The 25,548-nt window shown below is 41.1% G+C and overlaps 1 protein-coding gene across 21 annotated transcripts in view; it reads left to right on the top strand.

The window, feature by feature from the left end:
- Window positions 1-25,286, top strand: part of LOC139620932 (rap1 GTPase-activating protein 1-like) — a 54,362-nt gene extending 29,076 nt beyond the window's left edge. For 3 of the 21 annotated variants that reach the window (XM_071476994.1, XM_071476982.1, XM_071476986.1), the window contains 23 exons: window positions 4,167-4,260; window positions 9,445-9,480; window positions 10,574-10,621; window positions 11,171-11,209; window positions 11,326-11,517; window positions 12,798-12,901; window positions 13,354-13,432; window positions 13,526-13,579; window positions 14,201-14,284; window positions 15,389-15,489; window positions 15,659-15,788; window positions 16,758-16,913; window positions 16,998-17,069; window positions 17,162-17,248; window positions 17,375-17,515; window positions 19,021-19,152; window positions 20,523-20,600; window positions 21,624-21,733; window positions 21,943-22,065; window positions 22,280-22,415; window positions 22,547-22,658; window positions 22,837-22,916; window positions 23,558-25,286. In XM_071476994.1, the coding sequence (XP_071333095.1) occupies window positions 9,463-9,480; window positions 10,574-10,621; window positions 11,171-11,209; window positions 11,326-11,517; window positions 12,798-12,901; window positions 13,354-13,432; window positions 13,526-13,579; window positions 14,201-14,284; window positions 15,389-15,489; window positions 15,659-15,788; window positions 16,758-16,913; window positions 16,998-17,069; window positions 17,162-17,248; window positions 17,375-17,515; window positions 19,021-19,152; window positions 20,523-20,600; window positions 21,624-21,733; window positions 21,943-22,065; window positions 22,280-22,415; window positions 22,547-22,658; window positions 22,837-22,916; window positions 23,558-23,698 (2,217 nt within the window). In that variant the 5' untranslated portion in view covers window positions 4,167-4,260; window positions 9,445-9,462 and the 3' untranslated portion in view covers window positions 23,699-25,286. The other 18 variants (XM_071476985.1, XM_071476987.1, XM_071476992.1 and 15 more) reach the window with 17 other exon arrangements.
- The last annotated feature ends 262 nt before the right edge of the window (window positions 25,287-25,548 follow it).

The following is a 25,548-nucleotide window of genomic DNA, read 5'->3' as shown; positions in this document are numbered from 1 at the left end:
AGAAGGAACTTTCGGTTTTATTTTTATAAATTTAAATATATTAATGAAACTTAATGAACAATGAACACACAGTTGCTGACTCTTGGTTTATCTTGCTCTAATCCTTTGGGGATTATAGGATCCAGCTAACTTTAGCCATTATTCAGGTTTGTGTCTTGAAGGATATAGAATTATTATTTGACTTGTCTTGGATGAGAAATAGCTACTAAGACACTCAAAGTGAGAGAGGGTGGGATTTCAGGACAGCAGTAATTCCCAGAGGACATGGCATGGGGGCAGGAGGGGAGAGGGGCTACGGGCTATTTCACTGAACTAATGGGATGGGAATCCCTGGCTGTGGGGCCGGCCGGAAGGGATTTACTGTGGGTTTCTGCAGAAGACACTGGAGCAGGGAGGACACTATCAATTTAAAACCAACTATCCTCCTCCATGCAAGATAAATATAAAGCTCTTCGTGGCTCAGGATTTATTCTTGCTCTGGTATTGTTGTGTTATTGCATCGGCATACAGGAGGGTCGGGTCCTCAGTGAGGTCGCAGACTGTTGTTCCAAATGCATGTGGGTTTGATTTGATGGGAACCAGCTGCAATGATCCATGTTAAAACACCACTCGGTGCTAATCAGATTTTAAGCAGGACATTTAAGCGAAATCTGCCTGCTCTTATCCGATAATGTGTTTTCATCTATAAGCATTATTGACAAAGCCCTCACAGACAACATGTTCATTTTTTTTCACCCTTCACCTCCTGCTCATCAGCAAACTGAACCCCCATATATACCATCTGCTCCCTGCTCAGGGTTTAATGATAAAATATAGAGGGGCTATTGTCTCATTGCACCAAATCGCTGCTAATCTGGTCATTGTCAAAGTTTTGTTTAGTGACATAATACAGTTTTTTACTAGTGAGCTTTGGACAGTGAGAGGATTATTTGGTTTTGTTTATGACAATACACAGCTCTTGACGGTGCACAGTATGAGAACTGTGCTGTAATCCCTTGTTATCTCTTCATGCCTGACACATACAGTGCACACAAATACACACATTCACTTTACTCTTAAGGTGCATGCCTGTTCACTGAGAAGCTGTCTAAGCAAAGGAAAGATGAGTCGACGCTCTCGCTGAATAAGAGTATTATTTAGCAGGGATTTAGCAGGAAAAGGCGCCACCAGTGACACTAGTCACAGGTCTGCTGGGAACTGCTGATGGTAGCTTAGTGGAGGAAACACACATGTTCACTGCGGATTGAATGAGACTCATTACAGTAATTAAAAACCTTTCCACACATGCTTCCTCATCCTGCACAATGAGCATTAAGGAAGCTGCGATGCCTCTTCATCTTTGGGAGCTTAATGTTTGGCATAATCACCTTGTTCAAGTCATATCATAACGAACATGAATGTGCATGTGGGTGTTTTTTTTTTACTCATGTGTGGCTGATGTGGTTGCCACAACAACAGCCCTAGCAGGCTTGTGAGGCAACCCCCCCCCCATCCCCATCACCCTAATCATCCCTGCTTTCCCTTCTCTTTCTGAGAGGCAGACTTCAGTTCTCCCCTAAATAGATGGTGGGGGAGGGTCTCCTGCTTTGAAGGGGATAAGCGTGCTGTGTTGGTGGTGGTTGGGGGTCGGTGTGTGGTTTAGAGTTTCTGACAAGTACCAGATCATGTGTGTGTGTGTGTGTGTGTGAGCTTGGGAACTGACAAAGAGGGTGGAGATGGAGGAAGTGACAATTAAAGAGCACATATGTGAGAGTGAGAGAGACTGAGTGGGAGGAGAGAGAGTGAGGGTGGAGAATCAGCGGCAGAGAGGATGCTCACTCAGAGTGTGCGACCGTCTGAAGAGCTGAGAGTGAGGGCCAGCAGGTGAGAGACTGATGGGAAGCAGCAAGTGAGCTGACTGGACCCGCAGAGAGAGAGGAGAGCGAACGGAGAGAGAGAGAGAGAGAGAGAGAGAGAGAGAGAGAGAGAGGAGATAACTGTGAACGAGAGAGGGAGGAGGAGGGAGGGAGAGGAAGTGAGACGCTTAACTAGAGGAGAAGCGTAGACAGTGAGTCATCTGCCCGAGTGCTGGTCACTGTCCGGACTTCCCAGGGAGCACCGAGCGCACGGCTCCCTCTGTGTGAGTAAGTTTGCTGCTCCGCTCCACGCAGGACATCAGGTCGTCCAGATGACCCGCTGTGACTTCTTCACACGGCGGATTTCTGCGGCACATCGCTAACCAGCTGGGGTGTGTTATGTAATTTGTTGTGGTGTTGGGATGAAGCCCTGGCTTAGTGCTGCAAACTGATCTGGAGGAGGGCTTACATGGTAAAGCTACACAGAGGAGGCAGGTGTGGGTGAACAGCAGAAGGTAATGTTTGCTGCACCACATGAGGAGTTTCTAATGGACTGGACAGGACAGTTCCCCTGTCGCCTTTACTTTGATGTGTGTTTTACTGCTACTTTGCCAAAGTGCGAGACAACTGTGTGTATTGTATTGTATGGTATTACTGTGTGCACAACACTTTGGGACTCTGGTCTTTTTTAATGTAATACAACATCTATTTTTAAAGCAACTGAAAAGAAAGCATTTCCTTTCTCATAAATAAGTAAGTGTGTGTGTCTTGTCTGTGCCCTGCATCCATCTATTGTGCATCAGTTCTAATTAAGAGTTCAAGGCAGCTGATGCTTTATCGTGTCCTGCTCTCCCACGGGAGAGCTGCTGCTGAGGCTCCTCACTTTGCCTTGTTCATGTGTATTGAACCTACTGAGAAGAGCCTCGTATTCACAATTGTTCCCGGTTACATTTGGATGATGCAGGACTTTTCCTTGATTGAAGATCCATTTGTGCAGCATGTTAATGATTCTTGCTCTCTTTTTTGTATTTGATTCAGTGAGTTACTCAGTAAACGTGGGAATAGATTTTCGTCTTGGTTACTGCTCCATACATTCACTCATATAAATAAATGCTGTGTCAGTTTGGGCAGACTCACAACATTATTTAACTTAGAAATTATTAGTTTTTGAGTTCAAGAGTTGTCCATTCTGTCTCACTGAGTCATTAAATGCACTGAATAACATTTCTCTATATGTGGAGTTTGGTGCCTTTTGTACACATTATATATATGAATCAGATTTCATTTTGGCTGCTGGAACCTTCTTTGACCAACACAAACAGCAATAGACATTTTTTCACTTTCCGTCATCGCAGCTTCATGACCATTTCAGATCCACTTTCATCCTGATCGATCACTTTGTGCGTTTGAAATAGATTGAATTAATCAAACAAATTGAAAGCCTGCTGTGCAAACCAGCCTGTTGTCAGTGTCAATAGGGCACCGTATTCAGCAGGGGCATCGACCAGTGATCCTGTGGGGATAAAGCCCTCCTGGCTGAGATATTGAGTTTAGAGCAAAGGATGCGTGACAATAGTATTGCACTGTTTTTCATTAGCAATGTGTTACTCTCTTGGGTTAGAGAGGAGAGACGCTCAGTTTGAATAAATATGAAAGCCTGCGTATTGTGCTCCTAGGTCCCTGAAGTGTTTGTGAATAGCAGTCAATGCTCTAAAAGAATTGAAGAACCTGCACAGTGGAATATAATTTGACGTCTTCTGGGAATTATGTTTTTCTTGAGCATAAACAGGAAAGAAATCAGACATTTGCTCAGTATAAGTGTCAGATGCAACTCAAATGTTCCTGCTCAGTTATGAAAGGAAAGATTTTAGACCTGATATGAATGAACTTTAGAGTGAGGAAAAGCATCTGGGCAGCAGGTTTAACCCTCTATCACTACGGCAACTGCATATTAGACAAAACAGTCAATTCCCTGTGAGAAAATCAAATGTAACTACAGTTCCTGAATTGACTCATTTAGGACTTAATATGAATTGCAGCTCTTGTCTGCTTTTTAAAGTGTCCTATTTTCTTGAGATGTCAGATTTTACCACTCGAAATGAAAAAGAACAGATCAGTAACACAAAAGGTTGTTTAGTTAATGAAAAAGAATGAATAACAAGAGACCCTCACTTTCTGGGCTTAAGGACATTGCACTGCCTCAGATCACCGGTCCATACAAATGAGACCAACTATATTTCCTCAGGCTTTAGCTTTTATTGTCCTCCTGCTCCATCTCAAATCGGGTGACCTTTTCTGACTGAATGTTCTCTTGCATCTGTCTGATTGCAGGAAACATGATGGGAGTGACCCCCGAATTTCTACAACACTAGAGCCCCAGCTGTTCCAGCCTTCACTCCCATACACCACCTCAGCCTTCCACAAGGTAGGAGGAGAAAGGAGGGGGAGTTGAGTTTACGCTCTGACCCCCTGACCTTATCGGACGGACCTCTGCGTGACCTTAGTTTCTGTGATCTTTGTTAGGTGTCTCTGCTCATCTTGTCTCTACACCTGCTTCCGTCTGGATGCAGTCACACGGCATTCTGTCTGTATTTAATCTCTCATGCCTGTATTAGACCCACACCGTCTCCATGCAGTGTTACTTTCATTTTTATTCTTGTCTTCTATTGTTTGACTTGTGTAATTAGAGTGCACAGAGCTCAGTGTCTAGGATAATTATGTTTGCCTGATTCAATTAATAGAATCCTATTTTTAGCTTTTATGCTGACACTTTCTCAATCCTAGCCTTACAAGTCTGACTCCATCAAAGCAGACAAAACACAGGGTGTCATTCTTAAATCTAAAGACAAACCTCTTTGCCCCCATGATTATCCAGGATGTGTCACCAAATTGGAAAATCTAATGCTTTATAAGTCGATGTGTGGGGTTTGATTGTTATCCAGCTGTTTTTATGCCCTCCTAAACAATGAGCCAGTGTTACTTCAATGTCAGTAAAAAATGTCAGTAAAAAAAAAATCAACCACTTTGCAGGACAACCTAAAATTTCCAAAGTGTATTTTTTTTTAGCTTGCAGCACACTTTCTGCCTTATACTTGTTATGATTGACTTCTTTCAGTGTGTCATCACTTTCCTAAAACAGTTTTTTAGTATTTATGAATCAGCTGTGTTATTCTTCTTTTCAGTGGAAATCATATGAGGAGAAGTGCTGTGATTTTAGATCCAGCATATAAAGGCTAGAAAATGAATTTGATTAAGAATGAAATCATTTCAATAAAACCATTTAGTCTGTCACAGCCTTTATCAAATCCATCTTGCTGTCAGAATCCTCATGCATACCTTTGGCATGTCTTATCATTATAAATGAGCGACTGGCCCGAAAAACCTGCCAGAGATATTTTGAGAACTTAGAGACTGAACAAAGCTGAGCTCTGTGGTGATTAAAAGTGGATACAATCTCACTCATGCCAGATTGGTTTCATAAGGTCTCTCACACTTTGGACGGTGGGGGCTTAAACTTCCCGCAATCTGACTTGATCTGAGTGGAGCAGAGGGAGTGGGAAGAGAAAGGGATTAAAGGAGAATTTGGAGAATGGGTTGTTTAACTGTGACTCCTGATCCCTGCAGCACACACCATCTGTAGGTGCCTCCGACTTACTAGTTACAAGTAGTTAGACACAAGGAGAGGATTTGTGACACTTGTGTGTGCCTACAGATTTCCATGACATGGAAGCCAAATATAGCCGGTAAAGGCTGAATTTGAGGCTTACAGTGTTTTCAACATTTTTCTGCACATCATAAAGGAGTAACAGCAGAGTAATGTGTTATATGTGGATTTGTACAGACAGATAAAAACACTTTAGCTTCCTGTACTTTAAAAGGTGTCAGCTGAACTTAAAATAGAGTTCTATCTAATATTAAACCTGCCTCTGTAACCCCATTTTATTCAACCCCTTCAATTTGGAATCTAGGATGGGGAGCATATCAGATGAGGATACTGAGGGACATCATGATAATGTGATGTACTGTAGTATAATAAGGGCTTAGTGGGGCAAGACTCAGGGGAACGTATCACTTTAATCAGGGCCCTGTGAAAACCAGGTCAATCTGCAATTAACCCCACCAGGTCTTATGGTCACTGCCTAATTCAAAGCACACTACAGTCATATTATTAATGATGCATATTTCTGAGAGATGTAACACAAACACATCATTTTCAGAGGTTATTTTCAGAGCTCATCAAAGAAAAGAGCATCACATGTACAGTATTTCAAGACAAGATGCTAGTAACCCAATAGGTTTAATAAGACACTTGAATCCACAGCCGCAGTAAACACACACACATAAAACCTTGATATAGAACGATCCAGTGCTCGTGGACAGTTTTTCCTCACTATAGTGGGGCGGGGTTTCTAATGCAGACATGGTCCTCATTCAAACCATAAACGCCAGCAGATGAATTACAATCTGCTCTTCCCAGAGCTTCCACCAGTCAGGGGAAAGTCATACAGCCCTCCATAAATTTTAGATGCAAGCGAAATCCTAAACAAATTAGCTGCAACCGAAATGCAGAACTAAGACCCAGACCTATTGTGCATCAAAGAAAAATAACAAAATAAGCCCCTGGATCCATCTGATAATCTTTATTCTCATGGAGCTGGTCAAAGTTTTAATGAGCTCTGTGAGTTGCAGCTGACAAGTCTGGAGGAGAGAAGAGGTCTTGCACATTTAATTTGCCTCTTGTCATAATGACGATCCTATTAGTTCTCATAATGAAAGGTCTCAGCTTTAACACCTGCGCCTCATGCCAGCCTGACTCCCTCCGGATTCGCACAGCTCCTCCACTCTGGTCATTTCTGCAAAATGTTTTTCCTCCTGAAATGAGACGTCTTGTTTTTCCATTGTAGTTTGCATGCTTTTAAGTCTCCTTTGCTCCTCCTCCTCATTTTACGCATCATTTTTGTTCCCAGCTGGTGATCTCTTCATTTTTGAATTTCATTTGTATACTCTATGTTTAGAACTGCCCATACAGATCCCCTGTGAACAGGAAGTTGTTGAAGGACTTGACTATCATAATAGAAGAGCTGGACTCCACCTCTGGCTGTCAGCCTGAAGGCAAGATAGGATTAGTGATAAAGGCAGATGTGGACATATGTGGTTTGTATTTCCTCCCACCATACTTTCAAGAGAGAGTAACCAAAAAGGATCAGCAGAAGAGGATTACTACTCTAAACTTAAAGCAATAACAGCCGCCTTCACATCCAACCTGAGACATACACTTGCTGATAATCGTGTATGTTTAAAGCCTGTGGATCTTTTTCTCTAACCTGGTCTGATCCAACACTTTGTCGGTCATGGTTGCAGTTAGTAGGGATGCAGCTTTAACTCGGATGTCACAGTGGGCGACAGTCAGCTGCTTACCATTTGACAAACAGAGAGAGGGAGTTTAATCCTAACCTGTTGAAGTCAAGTCAAGTGGACACATCTTTTTGATGCCGCAGGACGTCAGTTCATGGGCAGTTAAAAATGGCTAGAAATCATGACAGCTACTTCTATGCTCCAATGGTGACAAAGGCACACTGGAGGAAACCCAACCATGTAAGTAGCTTTACTTTAAAAACGCTGGATGGAAAGCGTCACTAGATGGCAAACTAAAGAGGGATTTTGGCAGCATTTTTACCAGAGGCTTAGACAACTGCCTCTTTAAAGTGAGATTTGAGTTAAAAAAAACAAACAAAAAAAAAAAAAAAACCTGCAAAACCTGGCAGGTCACATGGATTGTTTATTTAGGAAATATATCTGTATGCCTAGTTCTAATATCAGGTGTTTCTGTTGGTGTAAAGAAATATAACATTATAAAATTTGGTCATATATATGTCCATACCTGTGGACATTCAGTTTTATGGCTGATGTAGCTGTTATTTAAGCTCAAAGATAACATGAGGCTCAACTCTACAGCTCTTATTCTAATCTCTGGTTAATGTTGTTGAAGCTGGGGTTATTTACTTTCAGGGTTTGTGGCAGACTATTGTTTGCACATGGTGGAGGACTTTACTCAAACTCACACTGAAAGCTAAGACACGATTGCTCTGTACACAAACTGTTTGACTATGTCAGGCTTTACTCGCTGAACCTTTCAGCCTTCACTTGATTACTCCAGACCAATGCACCTGTGGACTGTTGTCATTCGGGATTTTCTGCAGTAGTTAGAATCGTCATGGTCAATGGATACATGCAAGTTTTGCGTGTGAACATTTAAAGGACAATACCCCAGCAGCTGTGGTGGGGCTCTAAAGAATTAGGTATTAGGTGTTTAACATGGAAAAGCCATTCGGTCGCACTTGACTGTGTAATAGTGTGACAAAGAAGAAGGGAGAGGCAAGAGATCACCTGCAGCAGTCAGGTAAAATGTTTATTCAGATAAATATAAGTCTGAACTTTGGCAGTGTTTGAGGTCATGCAAACAGCTGACAGACAGTGTGTGTTTTACCAACTTAACAACCTCTGTTGTACAGCACTGAATAATGGGACAACACTTGTCCTGAATGAAGACGTTTGACAAAAATTGTCTCAAGCAGTTAACCATAACTTTCTGTCCTGGAGACCCAGAGCCATGTTTAACGGCTCAGAAAACATAGTTAACATTGTTTTATTACTTTTATATGTCATAAATTTCCCTTCTTTTCAAATGAGGAAATTGCTGATATAGACCCTACAGAAAAAGTCGCTTTACTTCCGTTTGGGATTGTGGAGTTACTGTCTGTAACACGGTTGTAAAACACAATGGATTTTCATGTGCTATATATCAGTGCTCACAGTACTTTTTAAACAGCACTACCTCTCCAAAATCTATTTGGGTTGCTTGTTTTTGGAATTTTTTTATAAGAAGTCTTATAGGGAGTTTGATCTATAGACCCCAAACATGAGTAATGTCACTATGTAGGACAGCATATTGTACATGTCTTTGCATGTGAATGAGTTTTTGGCAAACAAAAGTAATACATATGTGTTCATGCATAGCCCATATCACATGAAAAAAACAAAATACGGTGCACCCCGGTGGCTTACCTGGTAGAGTGCAGAGTCCTGTCTACAGTGGCCCACATTCGTGTCTAACCTGAGGCCATTTGCTGCATGTCATCCCCCCACCCCCACCCAACCTTCCTATCTATCTCTCACATCAGCTATAATAAATGCCCAAAAATATGTCTTTATATCGTGTCATAACAATGCTTTATGCTCATCAAATGTGCAAGCCCAGTTAATGGAAAGGGAAGAGTTACTTTGTCAGTACTTATCTGCATAGAAGAAAGAAAAAAAACTAATATGTAAAGGAAAAAATATTGTGACTTTTTATCATGATTATTATTCTTGTTTTTAAGCGTACAGCAGTGTGGTCTGTGGGGCCCTAAACTGTGAGAATGAATGAAAAGCCAGTGACAAGAAAGCACATGGTTGAAATGTGTTTTCCTGTCAGTGGATGGAGTGTGATGGGGCTCCAAAATAAATAAGTGTTGAACTGTAATAATCAGCCTCAAAACTGTAGAAATACATTAACCTCCGCACCCAACAAATGAACTCAAAACCTTTCATCTCACTCTCCTCTCTCCAGACCACAGATTTATTTGAAATGATTGAAAAGATGCAGGTAAGATGGCGCATTGATCTTTGTATTTTGTCTCAGGTCTCTAAGCTATACTCACCAAGCAACTAACCAGTCAGTGTGTCTCCTAATGCTGCAGCACTTTGACCCTCTCCTTGGCTACAGTACTTATCTTTCTGCACAGGAGATGATTGAGTCTGGTGGTTTCAGAGGAGAGTCATCAGAGCGTTATATGTGTGTCTCCCTGTCTCTGTTAACACTCTGGTTGTAACACTGGCTGCCAGCACTATAAGCTTATTATCTCACCTCAAAAAACACTGTCTCCTGGCTCCTGAAGGCTTTGGGAGGATGTTTGTTTTAACTATAACATAAAGAGTTTGACGCTAGAGCTTATCAAAACTCCTAATCCTGATCTCTAAGCTTTCAGTTGCTTCAGTATCTTTCACGTCTGTCTGCGTATGTTGGAATTACTGAATGTTTTTAAAAAAGAAGTATGGGATGTTTCCACAGTCAGACAGTTGGTGTTATGTATCGTCTTCCTTGACGCCAGGCGCCATCACCTCTCCCTTATTTAGTATCACTGCATCTCTTTCTCTGCATCCTGCCCGCTCACTCTCTTTCACACAATCACATACACACACCTCAGGTCCAATGGGTGTTTGATAGTAGGAGTGTTACTTAGCTCTGCACCTTTTTAATCCCCAGGGTCTTATTACCACACGTCTTCTGTGTGCTAACAGACTTTTCAGTCACTCCCAAACGCCTGCTCTTTAGCATCTTTAAATTGTCTTTCGGTATGTGTGCTGCCTGTGTGTGTGTGTAATGTATCTCTGTCTGTACCTTCCCATCTGTGTCTCTCTGACTTTGCTTTGTTGCATCTCTTGGGAAAACTGTGTTGTTTTGTAATGAGGTTGATCATTTTCTCCCAGTATGTTTTGTTTTAGTCATTAATTGAAAACATGACTATTACACTGCTTCATGCTTTTTTTTTTAAATTTCTAATCATTGACAAGTGTGTGAATTTAGCTATTTGTGTTGAAGGCATAACCAGCTGCTGTGCTGATGACTGAGTGTGACCCTTCTCTCTCTCTCTCTCTCTCTCTTTCTGGTTTTCTTATCTCATCCTGTCCTCTCATAGGGCAACAGGATGGATGAACAGAGATGCACCTTTCCTCCCCCACTCAAGGTACGACTCCCTGTGTAGAGACAGAGCATTTTTCACATTATGCGGTCATTGTGTCACGACTGCTCCACCATATCTTGCTCAGCCAGACAGGCTGATTACTTCGGCACAGAGTACCACAATATTATTCATAATGCAGTGAAATGCTCTCAAGTCTCACCATAGAGGAGCTATTCAGGATTCAAGATCATATACGCCCTGATGTTAAGCTCTGAAATGCTGAAGTCACAGTAATAAAGACCTTAACAGGATATGATGATGATGATGATGATGTTAATGCATGATTTAAAACTATCCAAATGCCTAATAATGGTAAAGGTGGATATATATATATATATATATATATATATATATATGAATAATAATGGCTTTGATTAACCATGCATTAATAACTAATCTCTATAGCTTCTAAACAGATTTTCATTGCATAACAGTTATGCAACTAGTCTGAAATAGTGTCCCTTGGGATTATAGAGTTGGACTGTGTGTCTGTTTTCTTCTTTGAAAAAGGAACAAACACACAAAGAGTTTTTCTTCTCTATGTTTTTTCAGACTGAGGAGGACTACATTCCATACCCAAGTGTCCATGAGGTAGTGTGATAATGTGTTGCAGTAGCACTTTTCAATTTCATTCCTGTCCTCATATGACTTTCACATTTCCATTGTTCTGTGTATCACCCCCTTTACTATTTTGCATTTTGGAACAGGTGTTGGGCAGAAAAAGCCCCTTCCCTCTCATCCTCCTGCCTCAGTTTGGGGGATACTGGATTGAGGGGACCAACCATGAGCTGAGTGACTCCGTGGACGCAGAGCAGCTGCAGCCTCTGTCCCCAAACACCCGCACCAAGCTGGAATGTAACACGATGGCCACACTCTACCGGAAACACTTCCTGGGCAAGGTTAGCCACTTTGAGCCCCAAAGAGAGAGATCAGCAGATTTTTGTTTTTATAATTGATTTTTTCATCTTGAAAAAGCAAACAACAGACTGAATAAACAATATTTGACACAATGTAAGCTTGCTCAAGACAACCTTTTATGAAAACACAAATATCAAGATTAAAACACAAACAGGAGTGGATTGTGAGGGTGATGCCAAAAATCCAATACATAAACAAAACATAATAATCAGTTAAACAAATTCAGACATAGATTTGTGTTTCCTAATTACCCCATGTGCTTGTAAATTCATTTTTATCTTAAATGTATTTTGCAGTGTAGTTTGAATTGTGGCTGCATGGACATGATTTCTGAAACCCCAATTTATTTTAAATTTTTTTTATTTTAAAAGTTTAATTAGAAATGATAGAAGTATATATAATATATAATACATGATTATGTATACAATTTTAATTAAATATATTTCATCTTCTCTAATACATCTACTTCTTCAATTTAACACTTTAATGCTGGGGAAAAGCAAAAACATATGACTAAATGAAGCTAAGTGAAACATTTTTATATCACTACTAAATTATATTCACCTTGTTAGATTGCTGTGATGAAATAGCAGAAACTGGATGCAGTAATTGCATGTGTTCCTCTGTATTTCCATCTTCTTCCCATCTTAGCTTGGCTTGTATATTTTCATTTTGTCCCTGCATTTCATTTGTTTTTTTATTTTAACATCAGTTCATTTAATTTTTTTTCTCCATGTCTTTATTTGAAATTAAATATAATAATTGGAGGATCAAATAATCACTTTTATTTAGTAATAAAGGCAGATCTACTTAAAGAAAAAGTCTGTTCTGATGCTGTGATATTACTGAAATCATACTCATAAATATCCTCATTATAACAGCATCCTTCCTCCTCAAATGAGCCTCATTCCTCTCGTAGAGTATTTCACAATCAATTTTGCTTCTTGCTCATTATAGTAATGAAATGAATCAGCAATAAGCAAATCCCAGTGGAGAGAACCACTAACAGTAACCAGCCTCACTGTTTGGCACCTCGTACACTGTTGCTAATGAAGATACATTAGGCTTTGCCACCTGTTCTCGCACACGCATAACATGAACAAATTTGATCTGCCTGTAGCAGAAGAGCAGCAACAGAAGAAAATGTACACAGATTGGAAAGATATGGGTAATGACTGGAGTGCACACACATGTGTCCTGCTCATGTGTGTGTCTGTTTAGGGCAGATACTAATGGCCGTGTCCGTGCACTGTGCCCTCAGGAACACTTTAATTACTATTCAGTGGACGGTGCCCTTGGACATCTGGTGTTCTCCCTTAAGTACGATGTGATTGGTGACCAGGAACATCTCCGGCTAATGCTCAGGTAACGCTCATTATGCATACACTGTGCAGTACAATGGTGCTTAATTTACAGAGAAAATCCAATCTTTAAGTTTGAATTGTGCACATCAGCAGCTGAAGTAATGGATGTGCAGGCTTAGGCAAAATGTCACCTCTTTCATAGTCAACAGGAAATAGATACAGAATAATCTTCTTTTTTTCCCCTGAAATTCCCAGTATTGACTGGATAAATACGTCCTCCCAGCACAATGGTTATAGCAAGAGTCGTAAAGCTAGAGAGAGTGTCAACAGCACTGTCATTTCCACAGCAGAGTAACAGATGGACTATTTAGGCCAGTGAGTGGGTGAAGAGGGTGGGGAAGTTTGATGATGGTCCATACCGGATCATCTCTCCCCCATCTGATAGGTTCTGAGAAATGTTGCATCACATTATATGGCTTTCAGGCCTCACTGATTGTTTTATGACTTCACCAGGACCAAACTGAAAACCTACCATGATGTGATCCCCATCTCCTGTCTGACAGAGTTCCCTAATGTGGTCCAAATGGCCAAGGTAAGAAGGGTGGTTTTCAGTGTGCAGGGATTTTCTGTTGTGACAGTGTCTGAGCACATTCTGACATTTTTTCCCCTCTTTTTTTAATTCAAGCTCGTCTGTGAAGAGGTCAACGTGGACCGCTTTTTCCCTGTCCTTTATCCAAAAGTAAGATCTGGTTTGGTTTATATATAGCTGCAGCTGCTGTAGATACCCTCTCCAGTCCCACATACCCATAGGAAACTGTTAGGGGGAAACAAACAGAGGGAATTTCACACTAAAAACATAATTTTGGAAGATAGTTTAACTCAGACAGCTGAAGCCTCATATGGTAAATGGACTGCACTTATCTAGCACTTTTCTAGTCTTATCAACCACTCACAGCACTTTACATTACAAGCCTGTGCTTTTGTATCACTCACACACTCTCACACACCAATTATACATCAGGGGTAATTCAGGGTTCAGTGTCTTGCCCAAGGACACAGAGCCAGGAATCAAACCACCAGCCTTTCGATTAGTCGGCAAAGTGGGCACAGCTGCTTGCTCTGCTGCCCATATTACCTTCAGATAAACCTTTGAATACATTTTTGCAGAGAACGAGGGTTGTGCATTTTGTCCCCCATCACTTTTGTTGAAAGCATGTTAGCAAGAGGTCATTTAACAGCCAGTGTGAACAGGAAGAGCAATTACAAGTCAAATCAGTGTTGGTATTCATATGGGCACCGGAGTAGAAAAACTGTGAACAGATCCTCTAAGATTTCTGGTTTTACCTTTATTTATTTTCAGGCTTCAAGACTTATTGTCACCTTTGATGAACATGTGATAAGCAACAATTTCAAGTTTGGGGTCATCTATCAAAAGTTTGGACAGGTAAGCTTCAAAGCCTTGATTTAAACTAAAAGGAAAGACTCATCTTTTAGATGGTTTTGCAGAAGTGTGTACATCCATAACATTCATTGTATTTAGTCCGAGAGCAATTAGAGTGTACTTTACACTGTCATTTCTGATATTCTCAAGGAAACTGATCATGCTCAGTCATCCTCAGTCTTAATTACACCCTCTCATTTACTGAGGCAATCAAAGCCCTCTTGTTTACTATGTGGCAAGCAGAAGACATATTGAATGCTTTGCTGAGGGCACTTGTACCATTGAATGGAGACCTCGGTGTGTAGAGATCAGCACTGTCAATCCCCTAAAGCCTGCAGAAGTTTAAAAACACTGTTAAATACATAGTGAATGAGCTAAGGGCCATCTCAGGAAGGCAGTGAGGACCCTCTGCTCACCCTTCAGCACATTTTCTATTCAGGAGGGGTGCTAAGCAGAGACAGACGTGATGGTTAAGTAATGGTTAAGGCATATACATACGGGAATAAAACAGAAATACTTAATACGCAACAGAAGCGTCTTCTCACGCATTGTTTCTATGTGTTCACCCTGAGGCAGGCTTTTGTGTTCACTTCACTGACAATAGATAATCAACCCTCCATCACAGATGACCATTATTGCACAAGCCTTCCTAGAGCCTGTCTCTAAACCTGCTGTTATACCTACAGCTTTAATTGATCAAAGCCCCCTTTGTCGTCTCAAATACAAATGCAGCCTGTTTGAACAAGAATGTTAAACACACATCAGATACACTTTATTAACTGGCTTCCAGTTATTGACCCTAATGCTCGGTTGCAGTAAAAACACACCTTACATAATGTACTTTATTGTGCCATTGCGAGCAGTCTAGTACGCAGATCTTACCTCTTCCGATCAGTTCTCATTCTGCTTCTCAGCCATTGTCCTTAATGCTTCTTCATTCGTAACGCAGACTTAAGTGGAATTATTATTAGTATTATTATTGGACTCTACTCTACTGTACAAACCATCCTCAGTATTTTAGCTTGTAGCTGCTGACATCATTTGGTCCTCTAAGCCTTGATGTTTATGAGTTGTTTTTTTTTTTTTGGTTTTTCTTACTGGTTACAGACTTCAGAGGAAGAGCTGTTTGGTAACAGCAAAGAGAGCCCTGCCTTTGTTGAATTCCTGGAGTTTTTAGGAAAGAAAATTGAGCTGCACAACTTTAAAGGGTAAGGACCTAACTGTGGTTGGAAGGCAATAAATATACTCGACCATACATTTTATTACATGATGCCAACTGCAGTCCACATGATATCAGGCTAGCTACAGGAATGATGGTCATGCTACTGCAGTGATGGTGGAGAACATCCTATTAGACATGGGTCTGTGTGCTTGCAGTTTCCGTGGAGGGTTAGACGTGACTCATGGGCAGACTGGCGCAGAGTCTGTCTACTGCAACTACCACAACAAAGAGGTCATGTTCCATGTGTCCACAAAGCTGCCTTACACAGAGGGGGACACCCAGCAGGTACTGTAACACAATACTAGACTAACACACCTTTTATGATTCACAGCAAGCAGTCAGACAGGTTCCCCCTGGGTATTATAGTGCCATGTTTTGCATCGACCTCCCTGTTGCGCAGCACATACAGTGGGGTCCAAAGGTCTGAGACCACTTTCCCATTCAAGTGATGGGAAAACGGTCTCAGACATTTGGACCCCACTGTATTCACAAAAAAACACCAGTAGTAAACATGAATCACGTTAAATGTATGCCTTGTGCCTGCATATGTGAACGGCAGCCCTCCCTCACAGCTGAGAGAAAGCTGAGATGCAGCACTGCATTGCTCAGGCAGCCAAGTACTCCTCCTCCTCCTCTGTATCACATGTTCACATAAACACTGATTAATTAGCGCAAGCTTGCACACCATTTGCTATCCTGGTTTGCACAAACACAGATGAGGCAATGTCTATATGTTCAGTCTCCCCATCAGTGGTGGGTGTTTAACACTGGCTCCTTTGAGCCATTAATGCTGTCACAGGGGAAACAGCGCAACCTAGTGGTATTTCACAAATTTAGCTGAATAAAGAGTGAACACTTCTTCACTTCATGTTCTTTCTCAAGCACAACTATTCTTACTATTTATTCCTACACTGCCTATGAGCATTTTTATGAGCTGTTGAAAATATGCCTGTTAAAAATATTCCTTTAATTAGACAGGGTTTTTTTTTAAAAAGAATTAGTAGGAACTACAATAGAAGGGTTTCCCATGTTCTGTCTTTTAAATTCCATTTTTAGTAGCGGTTCAAAAAAACCCTAAATATAGCTATTTGAAACCTGCAAAACCTACGAAACCAAATAACATTCATACATTTCCTCGAATGCTTGAGATGAACATTCTTTCATTATACCATTACTGTCTTGAGGGAAGCATGCTCACATTCATTCTTCTGTGAATCAATTTTCTAATCTGCTTATGTGGCTGTTGTGTTGCAGTTACAGAGAAAGAGGCACATAGGGAATGATATTGTGGCCATTGTATTCCAAGAGGAAAACACTCCCTTTGTACCGGACATGATCGCCTCCAATTTTCTTCACGCGTACGTTGTGGTCCAAGTGGTCAACCCGTGCTCTGACGATGTTCTCTACAAGGTGACCTATTTTTCCTCTTTCTCATCTTTACTCTGCTTCCAGTGATGAATGGTAATTATACTTCATCCCACTGTTCATTCGTAGGTATCAGTGACAGCACGGGATGATGTACCTTTCTTTGGCCCAGCCCTCCCAAACCCTGCTGTCTTTAAAAAAGTAAGACCTCAGTTAGTGCCTCTAGCCAGTGCACTTTCCCCCTCTCTTAGTTTCCAATATGATGCCATATCTCGACTCTCCTCTCTTCCCAGGGCCCTGAATTCCATGACTTCCTTTTTACTAAGCTCATCAATGCAGAGTATGCCTGCTACAAAGCTGAGAAATTTGCCAAATTAGAGGTGAGTTGTCCAATAGGATTTTTAAAAATTCAGTCATTTTGCGTCTTTGGACAGAGCCAGACAAAGTATCCTTTGCTTCCCTTTGTTTCGTGTCTGTCTTCGTGTATGTATGTGTGTGTCTGTAAGGAGCGAACGCGGTCGGCTTTGTTAGAGACCCTGTATGAGGAGCTGCACGTGAACAGCCAGGCCATGATGGGAGTTGGAGGAGAGGACGACAAACTGGAAAACGGGAGTGGAGGAGGCGGGGGCTTCTTTGAATCCTTTAAGGTAACTGGAGAGGCAGCAGCAGAGGCTGGGGCTTCAAACTGACAGCTTTACTTCCTGCAAATTGCTGCTTCAGTGGAAAAGGCTTGAGAAGCTAAAATGTGTTTGCATAAACAGTCATTTGTAAACATTAAAGTTCTATAATTTACTTATGTTAGCACTAAGACGGGAACACTGTTTTCACAATTTCAGTTCAAGTTCATACTTATCGCTATTGAAGGAATAGTTTAGTTAATTCTTTTCATGCTGAGAGTTACATGAGAAGATTGATATGACTCTGTGGTTGTCTTAGAATCCATTCATTCTCTGCCGTTTATATGGAGTTGGGTCGCGGTGGCAGCAGGCTAAGAAAGGTAGTCCAGATATCCCTCTCCTCTGCAACATTTTCCAGCTCCTTCTGGGGCATCCTGAGGTGTTCGCTGCCCAGGCAAGCGGCTGGAATGAGTTTACTCTACAGGGTGGCTGGGCCTACCCCTCCAGAAAAGACGAAAAGGGGCCAGTTGAGGTGGTTGGGGCATTTGATCAGGATACCGCCTGGGTGCTCTCCTTTGGAGGTTTTCTGGGCATGTCTGACTGGTAGGAGACCCTGGGGTAGACCCAGAGCACGCTGGAGAGACTATATATATAACTGGAAAATGTTCCTTTGAAGAGAGACGTGTGGCCTAACTTGTTTAACCTGCTGTCACTTCGACCGACTGAATAGGTGGCTCTCCTCGTCTAAGTCTCAGCAAGAAAGCAAATAAGTGTGTGAACAGGAACATTATACAACTGGTAGCTGTAGTAACCAAGTTTTGCACCAGCTGTCAGATGTTTCCTATGTGGATGTAAAATAGGGCGTCTTCTCTCTGGTAGTCTTTCAGGATTGTTCTTGTCCATATGCAAGCTGTGGGCTTTAAGGGCTTTATCAATCTCTAGTAATCTGAATGAAGACAAGCTCTGCTGCTCTGTCCTGCTGGAACACATCACTCTTGGCTTCCCAGCTTTTCTTCCACATGCTTTCTAGCTGTTTTTGCTGTTCTCTGCATGCTCCAATGTTCAGTCACTTTTAGCTTATTTATATAATTCTGTCATCTTCAAGTGTCATAATATCAAAGAGAATGGATAGTGTTCTTTCACCATCAGATGCCTTTGCCTCTCCACTCTTGTGCCATGCCTGCAAAGAGGTGCACTGGGCTTTAAACTTCTCCTGGCTGTGTTTAACTCAGTGTGGTGAGACATCTGCGAGCCACTTGGCCCTTCTACTTCCCCTCTCTTCTCTTACCGCCTATCTAAACATAATGACTCATCTGAACCCCCCTCTGGGCACTAAAGCTTAGCAGTGTTCTCTGTTGCTTCCTTGTCTGTCAGGATTAGCATCAGGCCAGTGCTCTCTGCCTGTAGTGGTCAGTGTTCAGGGACAGCCCCAAGGCTCTTCTCAGCCTGTGAAGCCAACCAGCAATACTGAGGGGCCACAGGGGAGGGGTCAGCGCCATCTGAATGTATCTCCTCCTCCTCGTCTCTCTCTGTAGCGGGTGATCCGCAGCAGGAGCCAGTCTATGGATGCCATGGGTCTTACTTTCAAGAAGCCGCACACAGTCTCCACTAGCCTGAGCGGCAGCTTTAACCACAACCCCGCAGAGAGCCCCAAATTCCCAGGGATAGTAAGTACAGTCCCACTCCTCCTGGTCTCGAGTGAAGCGAGTCTCGCTTCCTCTACCTCTCCCCAGCAGTTCTACTAGAGTTCATGCCCCCTCTTCCCTCACTTGCCTGCTGCACTAACTTCTCACAGAGAAGGGTTGCGCACTCGGTCCAGTGGAGCATTAATTGCCTGGGTCTTAAACTTGACTTTCACATTGCAACGGTTGCACGTTGTATGCCACCACAAGATGGAGTGAAACACAGGAGTGAATAATTGTAAGACACAAGGTGAATTTCTACCCTGGGTTAAAGTTGCTTCTTATATTTATATATTTATTATTCTCATGTTCACATTATTTAAATCCCACATGCATCTGCATTGTTTATAAGTGCTCTCTAGAATTGTAATGAAAGTGGGTTGATTCTTGTTTGTTTGTGTGTGTGTGTGTGTGTGTGTGTGTGTGTGTGTGTGTGTGTGTGTGTGTGTGTGTGTATGTGCATGCCAGCTAAAGCTTGTGGATATTTTTGATGATCACACAATTGCGATTATGAACAAACGAATATGTCTGTCATCAGGTGAAAACCTTGTATCTTCAAATAACAATAATTATATAATTTGTTCTGATAACACGTTACACAAAATATTTTTTAAGTCATATTCATCCTTCAGTTGAAAGTGAAACATACAACTCATAAATTTGTAGTTACAAGGTCTTCACTTCACAGTTGCTATGCATATGGTTGTTTGTGTGACTGTATATTTTGGGGGCAGTGGTTGTGGTGTTTTTTATGGAGATTCTCTGATTTGTATGGAAATGAAAATCATGATGCTTTTCCTCTGTGTTAGGCATTAAATGTGATTTTTAGTCTCGTATATAACAGATGCCTCAGTACATTAATATTGTATTTCTAGATAACTTTTAAGATTGCCTTCAAAACTAACGAACCATAATTATAAACTAACATTCTTTATTAATGAATGTGGCTGAAGCTTGCTTTTTGCTCATGACCCTGTCTTGATGTGAAACCTAATGTATAACATGCTGTGTGTCCTCCTCTGTTGTTGTTTATCTCTCCTTCATCCTCTCTCTCACAGGCATATGGCTCCCATACTGTAACTGGCTCATCATTTCTCTCCCCCATTCAGCTGCCTGTGTTCCACCCATGGAGCCAAAAAAAAAGTCCCTCCTTGTATTCTCCAATTAACATGTGTTTTGTATTTTGTTTGAACAACATGACTTACTGCATGGAATCTCATATATATTTGTATATATCTCATGTTTTCTCTTCCCTCCCTTTACCCTCCTTTCTTCCTGTTGTCATCTGTCATCACCACTCTCTCTCTCTTCTCTCTCTCTCTCTCTCTCTCTCCTCCTCTTCCTGTGTGGTTCAGTCATTGCTTGTCCCAGGCAAAAGTCCCAGTAAATATGGACGTCGAGGCAGTGCCATAGGGATAGGAACAGTAGAAGAGGTTCATGTCTAATTATAACTTCTCTCTAACGACTCACTTTTCCTCTTTGCTCCTTTTGTTTTTTCTGCATGGGTCCACTGCATCATGGCCAAACATTTTTCTTCATACACTTCAGCACCCTAAAGTGTATTCAACATAGTATGGATTGTGTGTTACAGACCGGATATACTCTTTAAAGATCTGTGATCAAACAAAAGCAGCACATTTTCACATTAAATGATTTGATAATTCCAGTCTTTGGGATTTTACATACATATTTTTAAATTCATAAGTGATTAGCAGCTCTGTGATATGAATGTGGCGCATACTCATATTTGAAGGTGCCTCCCTTAGCTCTCTTCTTTTTAATACATTAGATTTTCCTGTTCTTTCACTTTCCTATCTTGTTACTGCAGTGTGTACGCCTTCTATAGTCTTTTCTGTATTTTAATTCAGTATAGTTCATTTTCTATTTGTTTTAAAAATTATGAATATTAATAATTTAATGAACCCCTCACAGAGATATTATGGAAAAAAAAGAATCCTCCTCTTGCTCTTTGAAGCCACATCGAATAAAAGGCTTTTTTCAAGTTCTTATTTTGAGAGCTTTAAAAAGGGAGATTGAATGAACAAAGCAGTCGCTGAGAAAGCATATTTAGTGGTAGGCCCTGGAGCCTTTAAATCCATCTTTCATCTCCCGCCTTAGTGTGCTCTACTCTAGCTGGAAGACTGGCACCAGGGCTTGACATTAAGCCGCTAAGTGCATATTTTAACATTTTTTTTCATCATAGTAACAACTCGAAGGCAGCAGTGTTATTCTTCAGCCTGATAATTCAGTGTGACGTGTTTTTAAAAAGCCTTTTTTCCAAATGAATACAGTAAAGATGAGATTTGAATGGTTGTCAAAATAACCACCAACTTCCATTAGTAATAAATAAATAGATTGATAAGCTCTTGAGATTAATTTAATATTACTCAAAGATATTTAAGGTATTAGAAGTAAATTCACTCTGGCACTGACTGTCTCTCTTCTCTCTCTGGCAGTCTTTGATAATCCCAGGGAAAAGCCCGACTAGGAAAAAATCTGGTCCTTTCAGCTCCAGACGAAGCAGTGCCATCGGTATTGAAAACATTCAAGAAGTCCAGGAGAAGAGGTGAGAGAAGACTCCTGCACATTCCTGCTGTATTTATTTTGTGTGAATCCATACACCATTAAATCTGTAGGAGATCTTGTGTATCTAAAGCTTTGGAACTAAGGTTCATAATTTACTTTCTTTTACTTGTTAGAAACATTTATCGGTTTTCTCCATGTTCCACTCTATTTGCTCTTTCTGATATTTTATAAATATTTTTTCTCTTGTAGCAGTAGAGAGAACTCCCCAAATACCCAGAAGACCCCTGACAGTGGTCACGTCTCACAAGACCCCAAATCCGACAACTCGTCCAATCAGAGCTCCCCTGAAGTGCTCACAACCACCAAGAACAGGTGTGTATGATAGACAGGTTACAACCATATCTGAATACAACACAATACATCAATGGATATATTGATCACAGAATTCACATTTTGCGTCGCCATACCTGTGTTTGTGTAACGGCTGCGTTATCCTCGGCCGCAGCAGCGTGTTGAATTACTGCGTCTTACACATAAGATAAAATCAGGTTTGGCTTTGCTGGAGAGTGGTTAACCCAGGGTGCAGTTCTTATCTCGGTGGCAGGGCCCCGTCCATCCCTGAGGGTCATGACCTATCCCGCTCCTCCTCCAACGCTAGCAGCTTCACCAGTGTGGTGGAGGAGAACGAGACAGAGGCCACAGAGGACTATGACACAGGCATGGTGAGTGGTATATTCAGTGTGTGCAGCCTGTGAGACAACACAATCTTAAATTTGTATTGAAGTTGTCTGTTTGTCTCCCAGTCTAATAGGCATGTGTGTTTTGCCGTGTCTCTCCTCTGTACACTCCCCAGGAGAGTCTGTCGTCAGCCGGGACGCCACACAAGCGAGACTCCTTCACCTACAGCACCTGGCTAGAGGACAGCATCAGCAGCACCAGTACCACCAGTCGTGGGAGCTCCCCAGGTGAGAGAGGTGGATTTCTTGGAAAGGCTTTAAAAGAAAGTAGAAGGATGCAGAAGACTGACACTAGTAGATATAATACTGATAGAAGTGAGCATTCCTCTGGTGCATCATAGTGTGATAGAAAAAAAAACAGAAGGACTGATGACACAGTATAACAGAGTTGTGGTCCGTCCTCCAGGGCCTGGGAAACCTGACCGAGGCAAGGGGACAGACATCCGTATCAAACTGGAACGACCACATGATCACCAGTCCTCATCGGTGAGTCAAACCCAAGCTGGAGTAAACAGAAATCTTGACTTCTTAATTCTCAGCTACCTCCAAATCTCCTTGGTTGCTGCGCATGTTTTCTTTTTCTCTTAATGCTCAATTCACCCTGGCAGTGAAACGTTCATGCTGATCAATAAAACTGACCAAGTAAACACACAATAGGTGCTGCACAGAAGCTGTAAACAGTACAGTCTCTTCTTTACTGCCCCGTGCTGTTGTAATGCTTTTTGTGTGCTGTTGCTGATGCTGGTGGTTCTGCTCTGCTGATGCTGATGGTTCTGCTCTGCCTGTTTTTTTATTGCTCTTTGTGCTTCTCTGTGTGCAGAACTGTTAGCTCCACACACCTGGTTGTATCCTGGATCTCCATCTTCAGGTTAGACTTTCCTCAATACCCTCTCATGGTCTCCAATGCCATGGATTTAAACAATGGGCAAATGGACCAGAGACAGTTAATGCTGCCTCTACACATATACTATATATTCAGGTGTTTTCTGTGTTTGAATCATCAAGATTTGCCAAGGTTACTGAGGAATATGTATGATGTTTTGGCAACATGACTACATGAACAGACTGCATCCTGACACCTTAATCTGTGTCAAGTGGTTTTACCAGATGTCTCTCTTACTCCAAAGCATTCCCATAAGTCACAATCCTTCTGGGAGATGAGACAAGTGCAGGCGTTCGCCATGACGGTTGATGCGAGGGAGAAAGCTGAGGAAGATGAGAAAGAAGAGAAAATGCAGGTGGAGCCCGGCCAGCCTGCTGCTCAGTGAAGGACAGAACGCAGAAATCCAGAAACCTGGAGGACACCGGAGAGGATGATGCACAAAGAGGGGCCAGCTTTTGCACAGTGTTGTTTCCTTCCACTTGTTTCTTTGCCTGTTCACACATCTGTTGCCTAGTTGTATGTTTTATGGGTTTTTTTTTTGTTTTTGTTTTTTTACCTGATCTTTGTTTCAAAAGCACACATTTTATCTACAAATGTAATGGTTTTATTTGTAAAAGATATTACTTTTGTTTAGTTTGTCTTGTTAAAGCCTAAGTGTGCTGGCTATACAGGGTAAACATAGTGCCACTGATCTCTGTTGAGACTGTGAGAAGGACTTTTGCTGCAGCATAGAGATGATCATGGCCTGGATGGTTTTACCAAATCAACAAAGGCTTTGGATGTAATCTAATTTATACATAATACCAAATATTAAGCAGCAGACATCCAATGTGATATAGAATTGTTCTGTTGGATGCTTTTAAATGTGATTATTTTCTGGGTAAAATCCAAATAGAAGGACTGTATAGCTGCAAAAAAACAATTGTACTCTTTCCTCTACCACTCTAATCTCCCTAAGATTAGACTTCAAATTTAACACCACAAGTTACAGGAAAGATAGCAATGTTTCATAAATAGAATGAAATGGCCTTAAAACTTAAACATGTAATGTCTTTCTCCCTCCAAATTATTTTACCTCACTTTTGGAATGTTCTGCAGCCAATAATGGGACAGTATTAGATTAAAAGTAAAACTAATATATACAGAATTCCTTATAAGAACACTAGTTTCTTTAAGAAATGGAGGTGCAATGCACCAACACTGTCTGTACAGTCTGCTAATATATGGAAATAACCATCAATGACAGATTTAACTGCTTTGTCCGTTGTGTTTGCTGGTGTGGAGACCAGTCTCTGTGTTATGTTCAGAGTTACTTTTTCTCCTCTAATATATGTCTTTATTTATTAGTTTGGTTCCTACTGAAGTGGCATTTATGGCATCTGTTATACCGTACCTCTATAGTGACCACATCCAGTATCCTGTCATATACTTACTCTGTGTGTGTTGCTTTGGAGTAAATTATAATGTTGTCATCTGTAAAGCTCTGTGTATTTCAGGGGTCGGATCTCTTTCAGTGCAGAACATGTGCAATGCAACTATAATAAAACAGTGAATATTTATTTGCTAGTGAGAAAATAACTGAAAATATAACTACTGATTTTGTAAATAGATATTAAGTTGGAGTACATAGTGTATAATGTATAGGCCATTAATTGAAAATGGGATTGATCAACTCCTCAGAATAACTGCCAAGTTAACAATTTATTGTTGTTTCTTTTCTCATACACTTAAATTTAAATATTATTTTGAGAGAGTTTTGTAGAATAAAATTATTTTAAAAATTATTCAATCTGTTCCGTAAAAGGGAAGATCTCACAGTACATCCTGCTGCTCATTTCAGTTGCCTTATCATCACAAACTGATGGTGTAAGTATAGATAGTGAAGCAAACGCTTAATAGCCAGCAGGATTTACAATGTAATGAATGTTTTGTTGTTGTTGTTTTTATTGTAAATAAATGCTCTGACAACTTTACATTCTGTTGTTCACATCATCTCTTGCCAAACCTCAGTGCAAACTTATTATTAAGCTTTAATCTATTTTTGTCTGTATTTCATGGTTTTTTTAACACAAATACAGTATTCTGAACCCCACATAGTGAAAATCCCTGCTGTGAAATGCTGACATACTGTAGATGTTCTATTTCCCACTATCTTAATGAAAGCTAAAAGAGAAAGCCCCATGAATAAATGATTTGATGTGGCTGCCCACAAGTATGTAAAACTAGAGCAATCTA

Source organism: Trachinotus anak, unplaced genomic scaffold (genome assembly GCF_046630095.1).
Source record: "Trachinotus anak isolate AG129_WGS33_773 ecotype Australia unplaced genomic scaffold, CSIRO_AGI_Tana_v1 ptg000004l, whole genome shotgun sequence".
Classification (NCBI taxonomy): Eukaryota; Metazoa; Chordata; class Actinopteri; order Carangiformes; family Carangidae; genus Trachinotus; species Trachinotus anak.
This window is presented reverse-complemented; position numbering and strand designations above follow the sequence as displayed.